The sequence below is a fragment of the Toxorhynchites rutilus genome, chromosome 3 (assembly GCF_029784135.1).
Source record: "Toxorhynchites rutilus septentrionalis strain SRP chromosome 3, ASM2978413v1, whole genome shotgun sequence".
Classification (NCBI taxonomy): Eukaryota; Metazoa; Arthropoda; class Insecta; order Diptera; family Culicidae; genus Toxorhynchites; species Toxorhynchites rutilus.
The window spans coordinates 184893975-184913305 of NC_073746.1; the positions used below are offsets into that span (position 1 = coordinate 184893975).

Genomic DNA, 19331 nt, shown 5'->3' on the forward strand with positions numbered 1-19331 from the left:
TCATTTTTACCGGATTATCCAAATGACATATCGGTGAACTATCTTTCACAACAGGAAATATGCCATGCACTAAAAAAATTAGACGGAACAAAAGGACCAGGACCTGACGGAATAGCACCTATATTCCTAAAGAACCTGGCTGAGGAACTCACCCTTCCCTTACATTGCATTTTCAATATGTCACTACAAACTGGAATATTCCCAGAAAAATGGAAACAATCTTTTTTGGTACCTATCTTTAAATCAGGCGCTAAATCTGACGTACGTAATTATCGTGGAATTGCCATTATCTCTTGCATTCCTAAACTATTCGAAGCAATAGTCAACGAAAAAGTCTTCCAACAAGTAAAGAATAGAATTACGTGTATGCAACATGGCTTCTTCAAAGGCCGTTCAACTGCAACTAATCTGTTGGCTTTTGTGACTTTTATTTTGAATGCAATGGAAAATGGCAAACACGTAGAAACTCTTTACACTGACTTCAGTAAAGCATTTGACCGCATCGACATTCCATTACTACTCTTCAAATTGTAGAAAATAGGAATGAAACAAAGACTCCTAAACTGGCTCAATTCTTATCTAACAAACCGTGAACAAATTGTTCATTTTCAAAATTCTCTTTCAAATCCAGTAAAAGTCACATCGGGAGTCCCACAAGGCTCTCATCTTGGTCCTCTTCTTTTCATTCTGTACGTTAATGACATCTCCTTCGTTCTCAAGCGTATCAATGTACTTGTGTATGCCGACGACATGAAGCTTTTCGCGGAAATTGGAAATGAAAACGACATCGAAGCATTTCGAAACGAAATACATGTATTCCATACTTGGTGTGATAACAATCTACTAACACTGAATGTGAAAAAGTGCAACTCTATAACATTTAGCAGAAAAAAACATGTACCAAATATTGTAATATGTCTTGGAAATCAAAATGTAGAAAAATGTGAAATAGTTAGAGATCTAGGCGTCGTCCTGGACTGTAAACTCACATTCATAGAACACTACAACTCTGTAATAAATAAGGCGAATAGTGTGTTAAGTTTTGTCAAACGCTTCTCACATAACTTCCAGGACCCATACACAATAAAGCTTTTATATATTACATATGTAAGGCCTATTCTGGAATACTGTAACATCGTTTGGAACCCGTATATGGTCGTACATGAAGAACGCATTGAGTCAGTCCAGAAACAGTTTCTTCTATTTGCACTTCGTAAACTCAACTGGACCTCATTTCCACTTCCTTCATATGAAGCACGTTGCATGCTCATAAACATCCAAACACTAAAAGAACGCCGTGAATTTGCAATGCTTTCTTTTGTTAATGACCTAATTTCGCAACGAGTACAGTCAGCTGAATTACTAGAAAAACTAAATTTCTATGTACCTGGGCGTCAACTAAGAACGAGAAAATTTGTTTCTAACCAAAACATCCAGAACAAATTATGCAAATAACGCCCCTATCAATCGCATGATGCGTATATACAATCAGCACTGCGAAATAATTGACACAACAATGAATAAAAAACAGCTAAAAAGAAACATGTACCGCAAAAATAATATTTAACCTAAGAAAACATTGTAACATTAGTGTATAAGTGTGTAGTCTACATTTGTTTGACGAAATGAATAAATAAATAAATACTAGGGGATTCCAAATGGAATAAGTGGTATACGCTATTACACAACAAGAAAATTTTCCGTAATCGTCCTGAATAAGGCTGATCACTACAATTGGCACGAATGCTTAGAAATATTTTTTTCTACTTAATTCCCATGTGTTTATTTATTTATTTATTTATTTATTTATTTATATATACATTCATCGGACTTAACATGGTCTACATGAAAGAAAAACTACAAATATACATGTGGGCAACAAACACTACGTTGAAACATAAACAATTAAGAGATTCATCATTTTTAAGCCGCTTAAATTATCTAGTTGAGCTAAGCAGCTGGAGCACTTTCAGTTTGAAGACAGATGAGGACTCATTGAAATCAAATAAATGGTAAAACTCATTAAATGCTGAACACATGGATTGAAACGGTGAATTTTTTGTGAAATCCGAACGGTTCCGCGGTATACGCAGAAATCCGCTGCGCTGGCGAAGATTACGGGGTAACACGTTTGCTTGCAACGATTCCAGTAATATTGGGCTGTCCACTTCAGATGTAAGAATTTTAGCTGCTAAAACAGCTTTTGCAAGTTTTCTCCTTTTCTCGAGAGTAGTCAGTCCAAGTAACTGACAGCGAGCTTCGTAAGGCGGTAGATTCTGCGGATTATTCCAAGGTAACTCTCTAAGGGCGTACCGAATGAATTTACGTTGAATGGCTTCTATTCGATTCGTCCAGTTGCTGTGGTACGGTGACCACACGATTGAAGCATTTTCCAAATGAGAACGAACGTGCGCGCAATATAAAGAGCGAAGGCAATGCGGATTATCAAACTCTCTCGCAATCTTAAACATAAATCCAAGTTGTCTATTCGCTTTGTCGATTACGGCAGACTGGTGGTTTCGAAATGTCAATCTGGAATCAATCAGGACGCCTAAATCCTTGACGCACTCCACACGCTCAAGCTTTTGATCATTGATACGATAGTCAAAATAGAAGACATCACGGCTTAGTTTTCGATGGAATGAAATAACGATACATTTCTCAATGCTAATAGTCATTCTGTTCTTTTTACACCAGTCGTAGAATTTGTTCAGCAGTGATTGTAGAACGTAGTGATCGTCCAAACTTTCCACAACGATGTATATTTTCAGGTCATCGGCATATACCAGTTTGCACCTTCCATCAAGCGGTACAGTGACATCGTTAAAAAATAGTACAAATAGCAAGGGACCGAGATTGCTGCCCTGGGGAACACCAGTTTCATTCACGAAAACATTCGACAACGAAGAACCTACTTTGACTTGCAGTATTCTATCCTTGAGGTACGATTCCAACCAGCGGCAGAGGCTACTAGAAAATCCGAGTTTAGCAAACTTCTTCAAGGCAATGTCGTGGTCAATCCTATCAAAAGCTGATTTCAGATCAGTGTAAATAGCATCAACTTGGTTACCGGATCCAGTATTGTCAATGCAAAACGTGATGAACTCCATCAGATTTGTATGAACAGACCTGCCTTGTACGAACCCATGTTGTTCTTGAGCAATGTAACTCCTGCAGCTGAAGCGAATTACTTCACTCACAATTATTTCCAGCAGCTTAGAGCCTGCGCACAGCGAAGTGATGCCTCTGTAGTTACGTACAGACCGCTTTTCACCTTTTTTGAAAACTGGAAACATGTATGATTTTTTCCATTCTGCAGGAAATTTTGCTTGTTCCATTGAAAGTCTAAAGATCTTCAGGAGTGGCGTTGATAGTAGTTGAATGCATCGTTTCAGAACAATTGCTGGTAGACCGTCGGGTCCAGGAGTATACGAAGACTTAAGCTTGTGCGCCGCTCTAAAAAGCATTTCTTCGGATACAAAGAAGCAGTCAACATCGACAAGATCAGCAGGAACAGTATCGAGAAATTCATTGGATGGATTTTCCGGACCAGCTTTGCCAAAAGCTGACGCAAAATGCTGCACAAACAATTTACATTTTGTTTCGTTCGTCGAGGCTGTAGAGGGTCCGAGTGACATAGTCAGGGGTAAACCATCTTCCTTGTGCTTTGATTTTACAAACGACCAAAACATCCTTGGATTGCGACGCAATTGCTCCTGGATTCTCCTCACATAACCAGCATATCTTTGGCGATTGTATGCACGGTAAGCAGAGCATGCTTCCTTGAATTGAGTCTTCGAATACATACACCGTTTCGATGAATATCTCCGAAGCGCCGTCGAGCGTTTGGTTTTTAAGTTTCGAAGCCTGCCGTTCGACCATGGTGGCTTAGGTGATGGTTTGAATCGGGGGGTATGGCTCATGAGCAAGTTGTTCACGATGAGGCCAAACTGATTAATCGACTCATCAACATCTGTACAGCTAAGAACAGCAGACCAGTCAGTCAATTCCAAACCTTCAGTCAATCCAGTGAAGTTTATCCGTCTGTAGTTCAGTGACCCGGGGTCGACAACATCTTCGTATTTCAATAATTTAACGAAAAATTGAAGTTTTCATACTATTTCTTTTGTTTCGAAAAACGTGATTTGAGTGAGACATTTCCAGTGATAAATTCGAGAGTGATATCAACGAAACGTGATAAAAACGCGCAGTGATATATTCAAGACGTCACGTTTTCATATATTCCTTTACACTTTTATGGCATGCGACCGGGTGTTGTCATGCTGCTAAATAATTCAATTGTGTCTTATGCCTCCCACAAATGACGATAATTTGGATCGACATTCCATTCGAGAATAAATATTACTATTAAAATTTAAATGTTCACTTTTGAAATTTACATGATCACGGGACCAAGGGCGCTATTTTTTTTTAAAGCAGAGTTTTTCCACATGACATATACAAAAATATTCTTTGAGTAAATATTACACTTGCTAGAAAACTGGATTTTGTTTCCGTAATTATTGATTGTATGAGTATGTTATAGCTTACAAGGTTTAGGGACCATAGACGCTTTATTTTTTTATATATTTTCTTGAATGTTGAAGTTTTTTTACATTACCATATTCAAAAATAAGAGAATATAAGTCAGCTTTCAAGGAAACAAAATATAAAAAAATATAACACGCTTGGTCCCAAAACCATGTAAACTATAAAAAACAAACACATTATTGGTTGTAAACGAAGAAAATTCAATTCGTTATCAGACGTAATATTTTTTAAATTAATAAAAAAATAATAGCTCATTGGATTCCATTTGACGATCATCTGAATTGGTCGAGCAGTTCAAAAGTTATGAATTTTTGGAAAAAAAGGGAAAAAAAGTTGATATTGCGGACCACCCTAAAAATTAAAAAAAACACTGATCTGATATTTTGCGAAAAGGAACAAAACTACAATTTTTCAGTTTGGCATGGAATGGCTGTTAAAATAGAATACGCATTTAATGCTTTAAAAAAGCCTAAATGTACAGATCCGACACTGTCATAATTGAATCTTTGAGTATTTCCGAACTGAAAGGTTAGTCAATCATTTCAATAGACTCATCAAATTACGAATGGCTTGTTACGTATAGTTAATAATTTCCTGCTTATTCAGTTGATTCACAGTGCAATGCTACCGATCTGTTAATCTTAAATTTTTTGTAATCACTACATCAATGAGCTTCATTAAACAGCATCACTTGAGTGGCCGGTCATCAAGACAGTCTCAAGTTCTGCTCACTTACATCCCGTTGATGTCAATTAAGATCCGACCAGAAACAATAATAAGATTTTATGATAACTTGATCTCCTTGAAAAGGAATGTAAAAAAACGAAAATAAGTTTACAGAACTCCATAAAAGTTTATACAAACTGAATGCGATTATTTTACCTTATTTTGCGTCACGGAACCTGTTGTTATCATTCGTAAAAACACAGATTTCTTGCGCGTTCCATCCTCAACTGGTTACCAAACAGGTTTGGGTCGAGAAATGTTACGAATTAGCGCGATGGATGAAAAATTGTCTTAGTCGTCATTTTGGCATAGCTAAGAGTATTTGACGGTACCATCATGAAATGTATGCATGAAAAAACAAGTGAGTAATAAAACACATTTAATTAAATTTAATTGCTGTGAAGTACGACGTATCTCAATGTACTTCCCATCGATCGGTACCATCAACAATGGGACTGTATCCGATGGAATATTTACTTAACTCGACAGTTCACGTGTGCATAGCGATTAATTTTACTTCTGAACGCATGTACATTCATTTTCGCTCAGGGAAATAAATCCCCGTAAAATGGACTTTTGAACCCTGAGTTGACGCTGTGGAATTCTATTTGCAAACTAATGTTAGTTATCGGAACAAGGGACAGCGATAAGAACTCAAAGAAAAGCTCCTGGCAGATTAACGCATTATAAATCGTTATCAGCCATGTAATCACTTCACCCCCGACACTCACAGGGACACAATCGTTGTTATCAATGGATTGAGTGTATACAAATTTGCTGCGAAAACACTGTATAACACAAAGTTCATTATTTCTGTCAGCGATTCGAAATGAGCTGGGATGTCACTCAACCCACAAAGAGGAACGCGCAATGGCTCAGTAACAACACAAAGAAATTAAAATGTGAATCGATGTTTTTATCAATGCGAGTTCTCGAGTCGAGTGGATAACAACAGAAATCGAGTTCACACCGATTGCTAGGGTTCTCTCCAAGTGCGCAGAAATGAGATGACTCAGCAGCAAGTCGCTTTTGAATAGCAACGAAGTGCTTTGATTGAAGCGATGTGAGATGCAAAAAAAAATAGTTCAACTATTAGGTTTTGTTTGATATGTCCTACCCTCATTGAACTATAACGTAAATCATTCATTGACGTTTCGTCTTGATTCCATAATGCTCAAATCACTTAAAATCGGGAAATGTTTCAAGAATGAATACTCAATTTCTTATTTTGTGTTGTAAGTGAATTTCGAATCTCCGGAATTCTTTGTTTATTGTTTTCTAATAAATTGTTCGTGAGTTTATTAATCTTGAAAGAGTCAAGGTTATGTATATAGCAAATTGGAAAAAAAACCTCAATTATTTTTTTGCATGCGAATCGTGTGTACTGCGGAAATCATGGTGTCCCAAAATGGTCAAATACTAGTAGTTATAAAAATATAAACATTTGCTAGAAAGATGTTTTGCTAAGTTAAACTTCGCTGTTTGGCGCGTAAACATAGATACACGTGTAATTTAAATTCATAAAAAAACTTCTGATGACGAAAAGCTGCTATGCATATTAAAAAACCATTCAACGACCTTGCCAAACAAGGAAGGCAAACAGAACTATGATAATTAATATTGTGAGCAATATTGGCTACTACTGGTGACATCACAGCATGTTTCTGGATCGAAAAAGGCGTACCGTCTTGGTCAATAATTGTTTGGGAATAATAATATAGTGATGTCGTATACAGCGATAAAAAAGATCACGTTTTTTTGAGATACTAGAATTTTATCCTCAATTTCAACGAATAGATGTGGCATCAACAGATGCGTTCATTACAATTAGCAGCAATCAAATACTTCATCAGTACACTCACAAATATATCGGATTCACAGCGAAACATTCCCACGCAAGCAATTATTGACAATGCTTCATTTCCAAGTAAATGTACATCAAACAATAATAATTTAGCCTCGAACTGACTTATCGAAACACGCAATCGACTGAACTCTGTCATTTTGCAATGATCTCGTCCGGGTGTACAGTTGGCATACAATCAATCCCTTAATTATAAGTCACCTTTGAAACGCACGTCTCATCGTCACCTCATAAGCAAAAAATGGCACGTGCGAGGGAGTAATTTTGTCTGGAAGTATGTTTTATACTGTTTAGTTTTTATTTTCTCCAAGGAAGAAATAACCAATTCAGAAAAACGCTGTATCAATTCATTAATTGCATTTTTAATCGCCTGTCACCTCTCCTTCAGATGTGAAGACAATACTCAAAGAGGTCAGCGGCAGACTTCGATCCGGCGAGCTAACTGCTATCATGGGACCTTCAGGAGCTGGTAAAAGTACGCTGCTGAACATTTTGACCGGTTACAAGTAAGAAAGCATTACACATGGCTGCCGAATGCAACATTATACTTCTACACTACTTTCAATTGTAGGACCACCAACATTGAAGGTTCGATCACGATGAATGGAAAGGAACGCAACCTCAGCCAGTTCCGTAAACTGTCGGCGTACATTATGCAGGATAATCAGCTGCACGCCAATCTGACGGTGGAGGAAGCAATGCATGTGGCCGCCAGCCTTAAGTTGAGCCAGAAGGTGGAAAAAAGCGAGAAACTGCATGTGGTGAGTGATTATGTTCGGGGGTTTTTGCACAATGTGTACCGAATCGTTACAAGTGAGGGAGTTATCCAATCAGAGTGTTGCGGAATATTTATGTATCCGATTTGAGAATATTTCGGCTAACGGTGTGAAAAGTGCATGACGATTTTCGGATACAGTGTTGGTCTGAAACATTTGGAACGTTAACTGTGATTTTTTATTTGATTTGATATTTCACTATATTAATTACTACTCAATTATCTAATATCTCAATTAGGCGGGTTTACATTAGCGAGATCTATAGCTATGGATGGATTTATTCACCTGAAAATAGATGTAAACGGGTTAGAAATGTCGTATTTCTGATCGAAATTTGACTTTTTTTTAATATACTTAAAATTCAATTTAATTCAAATATGCGCCGTTTTGTTCGCAAACTTAATTATCCCCCCTTATAAAACCCCCCTCCTTATTTGTAAAAAACTCAGACAGCCAGTTTTCGCAAGCCTCTTTTGAGGCCAACTTAGTATCACCAAGAGCGGTTTGCATGGACCGGAAGAGATGATAATCACTTGGAGCCAGGTCCGGACTATACGGTGGGTGCAATAGGACATCCCATTCGAGCTCCCGTAACTTCTGGCGGGTCATCAAAGATGTGTGAAACCGAGCATTGTCCTGGTGGAAAACTACACCATTCGTATTGATTATTTCTGGCCGCTTCTGGTCAATTGCCTGCTTCAAACGGTCAAGCTGCTCACAGTAGAGAAACGAGTTGAGGGTCTGGCCATAGTTGAGCAGCTCATAGTGGATGATTCCCTTCCAATCCCACCAAACACCAAAATCACCAATCGGTATATAAGCGAGCGGCGCTCGGAAATCCACTCAGTTCTAATTGAACAGCGATTGGAGCATGTTGTCGCTGTTGCGGTGAAGCTCTTTATTTATCATGAAAGCGCGGATGAACGGTGTCACCAAGAGCCTGTTTGTACACCCTAGGCCAGAAGGGAATCTATCAGGAGGAGAGTGATGCCACAAACGGTTCCCTGGGAAGACATCGCTACACACACATACACGCGCGGCTATTAACAGGTGGTTATCGAGTTGGCATTAACCACTGGTGGGCTTCCAGTAGTATCGAGGAAAATGTGGAAATATCTAATGGTTACTGAAAATAATCTGCCAGTTCCTTTGGGAATTTTCAAAATATATTCATGTGAAAGAGTTTAATTGAATGTTTTCTATCCATGTAACACTGTGACCAAATACATTTGGTTTTGTGGTTTTTCAATCAATCGCAATTAACAGGATAGCTTCAGAAGATTATTCTTCCCCATCAGTAGGATATTTCCGTATCCAATATTGTATGCATCCGCAATCGATTATTGCTCATTCGCCGAAAGTTCCGAGCTCAGAGAGTTCATTTCCCTCTAGTTTGCCTTCCAAATTGCCATCGTAAACCACACCTTCTCTCGATTCAATCACACACAAAAAGCATACTTAAGCGATATTCTGGTGGTGAGACACATTCATTTTTCGTGAGGACATCGACAAGACAACATCGTTGCCTAACGTGCTGGAGGAGGTGGACGGCGAAGGATCGACACATACACGCGCAGAACTCTTTCCGTTAGGATGCCATTCAGCATCGAGAAAGTTCCGGAAAGATCTAATCATTGCTGGAAAATAATCTGCCAGATCCTCTGGGAATTTTCAAAATATATTCATGTGAAAGAGTTTAATTGAATGTTTTCTATCCATGTAACACTGTGACCAAATATGTTTCAATCAAGTGCTATTAACAGGTGGTTATCGAGTTGGCATTAACCACTGGTGGGCTTCCAGTATCGAGGAAAATGTGGAAATATCTAATCGTTACTGAAAATAATCTGCCAGTTCCTTTGGGAATTTTCAAAATATATTCATGTTAAAGAGTTTATTTGAATGTTTTCTTTCCATGTAACACTGTGATCAAATACATTTGGTTTTGTGATTTTTCAATCAATCGCAATCAACAGGATAGCTTCTGAAGATTATTCTTCCCCATCAGTAGGATATTTCCGTATCCAATATTGGATGCATAAAACCTTGTGCCTCCAACGTAACGCTCTCGTTTTCGAAGTTCTTCAAATATTCATTCATTCAGAATGAATTCAGATTCAACTTCATACAAATGATCTCTAAATCAACGATAGTCCTACGTCACCCTTGCGGTTATACCATAGATATAACCCACTTCCTGTTTTTTCGCTTTAGGTTGTCGTGCGTGATCCACTTTTCATCACCAGTCACCATCTTCTTCAAAAATGGGTCGAGTTCGTTCCGTTTCAGCAGTGCATCGCAGGCGTTGATTCGGTCTAAAAGAGTTTTTTGCGTCAACTCGTGTGACACCCATACATCCAGCTTTTTTTGGAATCCAATCTTCTGCAAATGGTTCCAAACGGTTTTATGGTCTACCCAGTTTTCTGGCCAATCGAGTGCGAGTGCTCACATGCCGGTCTACTTGGATGATTTCAACGATTTTATCGGTTTCCACGACGATTGGCCTACCAGTACGGGGTGTATCTTCGACAGCCACTACACCAGTACGAAATCGATCAAACCAACGCTGTGCTGTGCGAATCGTTACAGTATCGGGTCAATAAACTACACGAATGTTTTCGGCCGCCTCCGTTGCAGTTTTACCTCGCAGTTTGTAAAAACGTAAAATATGGCGAAATGCTTGGTGGACTCCACATTTGTGCACCTGTGGCCGAGTGGTTAGCGTCTCACATTATCATGCCGGGTGTTCGGGTTCGATTCCCGTTCTGGCCGGGGGATTTTTTCGTCAAAGAAATTTCCTTCGACTTGCACTGTGATCACGCGTATTCTAGAGCTTGCCTCGGAATACATTCAAGGCGTGTTATATGGCTCAGAAAATCTCAACTAAGTATTAATAAATGACGCTAGTTAATGCATACGTTGAGACGGCAAAAGTTCCACAGGGAACGTTAACGCCATTCAAGAAGAAGAAGAAGGACTCCACCTTTGACGCGCTATAACTTGAGACTGAAAAGGACAATCACAACACTGTCAAAACGACACTTGATAGTCGTCTTTAAATAGCCGTATAGTATGACCCGATGCGATAAGTACAACACAAGATATGTTTAAGTGTTGCCATATATTGACAATATACGACATTTCTTTTTCCCCAAACCAATATATGATACACTTCTTCGAGGCATATATGTATAGAATGCATAGAATAAATTCAGGCATATGTAAACGCTGGTGAATTTCTCACTGGTGAGAAATCACTAGAGTTGGATGCAGTTCTACTTCAGGTGAATAAATTCACCGAAAATATGAATATATTCATTATATAAGTTCACGCTAGTGGAAACGGTTGATGCGATTTCTAGAAATCTCATCATATTTCTTCACACGAATATATCACTAGTCTAAACCCACCCTAAGACAGAGACTCTCAAACTATTATGGGCAAGAGACCAGAATGAAGAGATATCATCGACCCTAATTGCCAAAATTCTCTAAAAAATATCTTTATCTCATTCATGCAAAATACTTACCAATTCGAAAACATTGCCGTTGGTTAAATGAATAAAGGTAACATCATTTTCTCGTTAATAAATATACATAAAATTCAGTAAACATCAAGTGTTATTAATAACTATTAATACAAATTACAGCAATGATACTTTCTACTAAAATATTAGTTATTCTTATAACAAGTTGGTTCACGTAACACAACTTATACAGTATCTTGAAAGTTTCAAATAAGAACATGTGTTGATTAGACCTGGTTGATCACCAAAATCTATTTTCGTTTATGTCGACCCCTGAAACATCGTTATCGACCACTTTGAGATCCCCTGATATAAGAGATAAAAAATCATTTTCACCAGTAAGGACCGTATCGTTAATTATGGGTACGCTCAAAACACAGCTTTATTTCAAATATTGCATTTATTTTTCAGTTCTGATATCAAAATATTGTATCTTATGAATGAAAGAAAGGAGTAACAGTAAAAAATAATCAAGATTCTGATTTTCGCGCCAATGATCGCACCTGCTTCTTGATGTCCCTCATTAGGTTCTGGACAACCGTCTCATCGACTTGTTTGCTCACATTTATCCAATCCTTTTTGAACTGCTCAAGGTCATCGGCTGCCTTGTCCTTCTTCCGCAGTCGTCCCTTCATCAAAGCCCAAAATTTTTCAATAGGTCTTATTTGCGGACAATTTGGAGGATTCATCTCCTTTTCCACAAAATCGACATTATTCTCGCGATACCAATCCAAGGTCAAACGTGCATAGTGGCATGATGCCAAATCAGGCCAAAATAGTGTCGGACCAGTGTGCTTTCGGATGAGCGGTAACACACGCTTTTGGAGACATTCTTTCCGGTAAATTTCACCATTCATATTCCCGAGAGTGAAGAAAGGAGATGATTTCATGCCACATTGACAAACAGCTTGCCAAACCAGCACTTTCTTACCGAATTTTTCGCAAAAAATTGACTTCTCCGCGTTCGGGACATCTGTTCCTTGCTTTACAGTGTAAAACTGTGCCCCAGGAAGAGTTTTGTAGTCCAGTTTGACGTAGGTTTCATCATCCATGACGATGCACAGTTCGCGTTTGCTTAAAATCCCATCGTAAAGCTTACGGGCACGGGTTTTCACGGAACTTGCCTGAATTTGGCTGCGTTTGGGACATTTTTGCTTTCTATATGCCTTCAGTGAGTTACGTTCTTTGGCACGTTGAACCATACCGATTGATGTTCCACACTTTTTTGCGCAATCCCGTATCGATAATTCCTTTTTTCTTTCAAATTGCCTGCAAATCTTTTTATCCAAGTTTGGCTTGGATGGCCCAGGTTTTCTGCCGCGACCGGGTAGATCCTTCAATGTATTATACATACCAAATCGCTTGATAGCGTTTTGGACCGCATGGACGCTTACTCCTTCCGCCTTCGCCAATTTTCTCATTGATATTCCTGTTTCGGAGCAGTATCTGGTCACAATGGATTTTCGTTTTTCTTCTGTTAGCCCTCTCATGATTGCACTTTTAGGAAAAAACGATCTTTTAACAATGCTAACTGAACGCTAACTGTGTCAACAACAGGAGAAAAATAAACAGCTGTCAAAACAAGCTATAGTCTTTTTCAGACGGAGACTCTAAGGCGTACCCATAAATAACGATACGGTCCTTAGTATAAGGATGCAAAAAAGCTTAAAGCGATTACTAACTCATAGTTTTCCCCAACACATAATTCCAAGTGAAATTTTTTTAATGCCTAAAATTGTACGTGTTATAACGTCGTCGTTCGGAGAAAATCAGTCTTCGGAATGCAACGCGGTGCTGATGTGCAACTTTTTTTTGCACTCAGTTGAATTCTCACTCCTTGTGTACACATGCGCTCGGGCGAATCAACGCGCACCGAAGCATAGTTGAAATGTTTTGTTGTCGACACCGTTCGCTTTAAGGTTCGAACATTCTTATTGCACCGTATCTTTACACCGGTTTATACACCCAGTTTTAAACCGCGCTCGAATCTGGTTTGTCTGCTTCGCTTTCTCTGTTGATTTATTTTTCATCATATAAGTGTATACGGTTGGTATGGAGGCGCGCTGTTGTTTTTATGCTTAGGCGTCGTGCACAAATTAAGTAACTAGATTTTAGGGGGGTGGGGCAGGGAGGTCGAGATTGCGTTACTTAATGTGACATAGGGGAGGGGGGTAGCCGTGGTCGTTACGTAACAAAATTCCATTTTTATTCCTAAATAAATTCACGGGCCTCATCTGCTTAAGCAGCTTGCTTCGATTCCGGTGTGAGGTGTGTTTCCTGAGCCAAGATGGGTTCAACAGCAGCCAACAAGCAAGTACCGATAGATGCATCTGGAACATTTCTACAGATTTTTTAGATTTTTTTAACTGTACCAAGTAGATACAGATTACATTTTTTGGGTTTTTCCTACAGAATTTACAGATTTTTTACAATATCGTTGCAATAATGGCTTGAGGTTAATAATATGTTTTCTCATCTCCCCTATTTTATTCATAATGCGTTATAATAAATAACATCGTTAATCTTTTTCTTATTAAAACAAAGAGAATGTAAATTCCAAAAGCGCACTCATACTGTCGTGAAAGTTCATTTCCTTTGCAAGTTTATTTTTCAAAAGATTTGAAAATGCACTGTTCAAAGCGAAAAAAGGGATTAAATCGGTTCAGGAAATATTAAAGCTCGAACCATTGAAAATGCTGAATTCGCCTGTTCTCACTGGAATCCGTCGTTGAACATAACCTAGAAAGTTTCAACCTGAATCTTATTTTATGGTCTTCTGAACTACGTTTTGCTATTGATCGTTGAATTGAACAAAACAAACTGAAACACCAGAATTCACTTAGACTAATTCGCACACCAGAACACTTTATCTCACTTTCTTGAGTAATATATGCCAAGAATAATACATCAAATCTGATGTTCCAGGTCCAGACTTTGGAGATTCAGAAAAGCATCTAAATACTTTTACGTAGGTGTTGAAGATGTAGAACTGGGCGAGAACAAAACAATAGCTTTTAGCAATAGTTTAATTTTAAAATAAAAAAAAGAAATTTAAATAAAAACATATCCAATTAATTTGTTTGGAATTAAAAATTCCTGTCCTGGCCATATCCTAAGCATTAACTATATACAACCATTCCATGCCGATATAGTGGTTCTCAGATTTTCCTGAAAAGTGGTAGTTTTGTTCCTTTCCGCAAAATGTTAGACCTCATTTCGATTTTAGGGTGGTCCGAAAAATCAGTTTTTCCACCAGAAATGACGGTTTGGCATGAAATGGTTGTATAGTAACTTTATGTGCCCTTTTCAAGCGTTGACAGTTCTCCAGTTTAGCCTTTTTATGCTACCTTTTGATTCATTACTACCATTACATTTTTGTGTGTACCTGAAATATATTATAATTAAAGTATTTACGTTGCCCAATGTGAACAAGTATCCCCTGGTAACTAAATAAATTTCCATTGCACGTCAATAAAGCAATGTATTTTTACTACTGTGTATATATTTCCTGACATTACGTGGATACCATCAACATCGTCTAATCAATAATTTCTATGCCAATCAATGATACTAAAGCTACAATTATGCATACAAATTGGATTAGGTTTATAAGTTTAATTTTTAAGCATAATTTTAGATTTCAATATAGAAGGAAAGTTAAGATAAAAAGATTTTTTCAGACCAAAACACATATTCTGATTTTGTCATGACTGCTAAACAAAAGGTTATTCCGTCTGTTATTTATTGTATGTAATAATCCCGTAAGAACATTTCTCGCGTAACTTTTGAAATGGTCCTATGTAACAAATGTAAACAAATCGAGTTAATGGATGCACGCTATTAGTTTTCAATCATTGAATGTATTACAAAAACAATCGTTCACGTATTTATCTTCTTCATCTTTCGAACCAGCCTAAGGCTGAAAATCTCTCTAATAAAGACAAAAAAAAAATTCTTCATCTTTTTATCGCCGATACAAAAAATATCCAATGTACAGATTCGGATTTTATGCGCCCGGCTGTTACTTCGGACGCCTCTTTTCTCCGACGCCTGAAACGTCCGAAGTATCAAAGCAGTCAAAACAATACGAAGTCGTACTTCGGTCGTTTTGAGTTTTTGTTTCTTACAGGTGTTGTTACCGATTTTAGTGCAATTCGACGAGTGATAACAATAATAATCTGCCTTTAGAATGAAATGCTGTTATTTGGATTGTTGTTTAGTAGTTAGTTTCAAATTCTTATCGTGCAACGTAATATGTCCAATGTGCAAATGCGGGCAGTCAAAAGGTCCAATGTAACATTTTTCGCTGCTAGTCTTCAACTTTAATCTCAAATCACGGAACAACAGTTACGATTGGTTTTTCAGAGTTATTGTTGACTGCTAGTGGTGAAAGTAGCGATAAAGATCGAAAGCTTTTAAGACAATTCGCGGGATAATGTTTGGGTCTTATACTTCGTTTTTCTCAAGTTGACGAAAATGTTACATTGGACCTTTTCAAAAGTTACGTGAGAATTCTACGAATGATAACAATAAAGATCTGCTTTTAGCACGAAGTGCAAGTGTTTGGATCGTTGTTCAGTAGTTATTTTCAAATTTTCATCGTGCAACGTAATTTGTCCAATGTACAAAGCCGTCAGTCCAAAGTCCAATGTAACATTTTCCGCTAGGAGGCTTCAATTTCAAACTAAAATCACATCACAACAGTTTCGATTGGTTTTCTAGAGTTTTTTTTTGCTGATACTGGTAAAAGTAGTGATAAAGATCGATTCCTTTTGAAACAATTCGCGGAACAATGTTCCGGTCTTTAACTTCGTTTTTCTCGAGTTGATGTGAATGTTACATAGGACCTTTTCAAAAGTTACGCGAGATTTGATTCCGACCTGGGCCCTGTTGCATAATCAGCCTCATGATATTAGTTACAAGTTACAAGTCACAAGTCTACAAGCTACAAGTTCTAATACTTTGCGTTGCATTATAATCTTACATCGGACTAATAGTATTAATGCATGTTTCATTAGTAACGCGTCATTGTTTTATTAGTAACCCCTCATTTATCTGTCAAAGTCAACGTTTTTTTGATGGATATTATGGTTAGTCCCACTGTTGATATGAGAATTTCCTGACCTACCCCGGTATCACTGCATTTGATTCCTGGAGCCAATGTAAGATTGTACTCAAATGTTGGCGTGGCTTGAGTGCGCTTCAATGAGTTGAAAGTTCGATAAGGCCAATTACTCGCAAAATTTGCTCTACATTTACAAGACTCATCCGAAACGCTGCGAAAAATCTTCATGATGTAAAGTGAAATTTATGTCCGATGCGTAATATCTCATTTTTATTTATAAAAAAATTACTTTTTTGTAGCTCGGTTCATTTAAAACGTTGAAACGAAACTCATATTGAACATATTGAAAAAACAACTTGTAGATTAAATTAAGGGTTCACTCGAAGTTGTAGAAATAAGTACAAGTTGAAACTAATAATTTGCTCTTGTATGTTGTCTATGCAACATTCACTTGTAATGTGTAATATGTAACACTAATAATATTAGTGTAAGCAACTTGTAATATTAGACTTGTAGATTTGTACTTCTAGATTCATTATGTAACAGGAATCTACAAGTTACAAGACTAATATTACTAGTGAAATTTTGACTATGCAACAGGGCCTGGGCATTTTTAGCGTTACGTAATTTGTGCACGACACCTTAGCTTAGAACGAGCGAAGACATAAGGGGCGCTAGAATTTGATGTGTGTGTGTGTATAAAATGAGGCGGGCATCACACAACTGAGAAGCGATGTTTAGTATCTGAACTCTACGCCGTGTACATTTTGTGTTCACTTGTTTCTGATTTTGGTGCACTTCGTACCAAGAGAGAATACGTGTTTGTTATGAACGCGCGTTGATGAAAATTGCGTATGTTTTCGGAAGGCAAACTCGAGGGGAATGAACACTCTGAGTATGAAAATTCCAGCGACTGAGTAATAATCGATTGAAAATTATATAATTTTTGCGATACGAAACATTTTCCGTTGCACGCGCATACAATATTGGATACGAAAATATCCTACTGATGGGGAAGAATAATCTTCAGAAGCTTTCCAGCTAATTACACTTGATTGAAATAGCCTGTTTTGAAAGCAATTTTAGGGCTATTGAAACTAGTTTTTGGATGAAAAAGTAACAAGTCTACAACGCGTAGACATTTTATCTTTCGAATGAAGTGTTTATCATACCATTTCGTTCAGTTGTTTAGGAACTATTAACGCTCAAAATCTCGGTCTCCGGCGTAACGCTTTCGTTTTCGAAACTTTGATATTACACCCCGATATAGAAATGAAAGACGTAGTCCTACGTCAAAATAGTCCGCAGCACATTCCGCTCAAAGACGACCAGAGCGAGTATGTCCTCCGTGAGCAGCGTCACAGTCTCGAGTCCATAAATGACCACTGGTCTTATTAAGGTTTTGTACACCGTTAGCTTTGTGTGACGCGGTGATCAGAGATCGCAAGTACACGAATTCATCAACCACTTTCAGTTCATCGCCGTCCACTGTCACTGTCCGTGGGAGGCTCACCGTTTTCTCCTTTGAGCCTCTTCCCACCATGTACTTGGTTTTTGACGCATTAATTAGTAGTCCCACCCACCTGGCCTCCGCTTTTAGTCTGGCGTAGTTTGCCCCAGCTGTCGCAAAGTTTCTTATCATTGAGTCATTATCATCTGCGAAGCTCAGGAGTTGGGTACTTTTGGCTTCGTATCGTATCTAGAACGATAATGAAAGTTTGCCTCAGCGAGATCCAATAATCATGTTTTAGGCACATATTCTCCTCCGTTCTTCTTCTTTTCTTTGTTCACGAAAACTCCAAAATCATTTCCCTTCGTTGATCGTCGATAAGTTGCTCGTTATTGACGGCATGGGTAGGAGCGCTCACAAATGAGCAGAACAAATGTATGGGAAAAGGAAAACGCTTCTAGTTTTCATCAATTTAAACCGTTTACACACTAGGAGATTGTACGATATAGCATAAAAAATAAATCTTAGGGAGTTTCCGATTCGTTTGATGTGTAAAATCGTCAAAATCCGTTCACGACAAAAATAGTTATTAGCGTTAACTTTATTTCATAAAAACGTGACCTGTTTTCTGGTTTGGCACCCTTAATGAAAGACGTAGTTCTATGTCAAAAATGATCATCATGCTAAAACCAAAGCGCCTAGAAGTATATCCTAAGGTGGGCCAATACGCTAAAACCACTCTGCTGTCATCTTGGAAGTATACTGTACACAAGGTATGGGCAAAATCGCATCGAAATTCGTTCAACAACACTCATCCACAGATAAAACTCACCCTTCTATTCTCCGTTTATACCTCACTTTATTTGAGACAGAAAACATTCACCTATCATCTTCGCAAAGTTCATTCTCGATTTGAACGGAAAAATACTGTCTCGATTACGCTCATCTATTGTCAGAGAACTTTGCATTCCCTCATTTGCCTCTCGGAATGACGTTGTTAGATGGTGATAGAATCAATTTGGAAACTTTTGCTTGAGCCAGCGAGTGTCTCTGTAAAATCATTCGTTTTTCACTCAAATAGCAATCATTGAGCCGTGATCGCGGCAGTAAAATATAGGTAGATAGTTGAAATCGAGTTGTTTCCTGTGCATTATTTCAATCGTTATTTTGTTTCGTGCGATCTTTCCAAAGGAGTATTCATTCATTGAATGTTGTTTTCCACTCTTTGTTTTGTTATGTTCACCATCAGTCCCGATTGAAGAAGATCGGGAGTGTAAAATGATTCATCGTGCAATCTCACGATTGCTTGCTGCATTCTTTTCGCCATGATTATTCCAAGCAGATACAACAGTGATTTATAATTAGGTGTGGA

The 19331-nt window shown here is 38.0% G+C and overlaps 1 protein-coding gene across 3 annotated transcripts in view; it reads left to right on the plus strand.

The window, feature by feature from the left end:
- The window catches only part of LOC129775226 (ATP-binding cassette sub-family G member 1), a 51363-nt gene that overhangs the window by 24356 nt on the left and 7676 nt on the right, over nucleotides 1-19331 (plus strand). For all 3 annotated transcript variants that reach the window (XM_055779661.1, XM_055779662.1, XM_055779660.1), the window contains 2 exons: nucleotides 7530-7647; nucleotides 7713-7902. In XM_055779661.1, the coding sequence (XP_055635636.1) occupies nucleotides 7530-7647; nucleotides 7713-7902 (308 nt within the window). The remainder of the gene's footprint in view (nucleotides 1-7529; nucleotides 7648-7712; nucleotides 7903-19331) is intronic.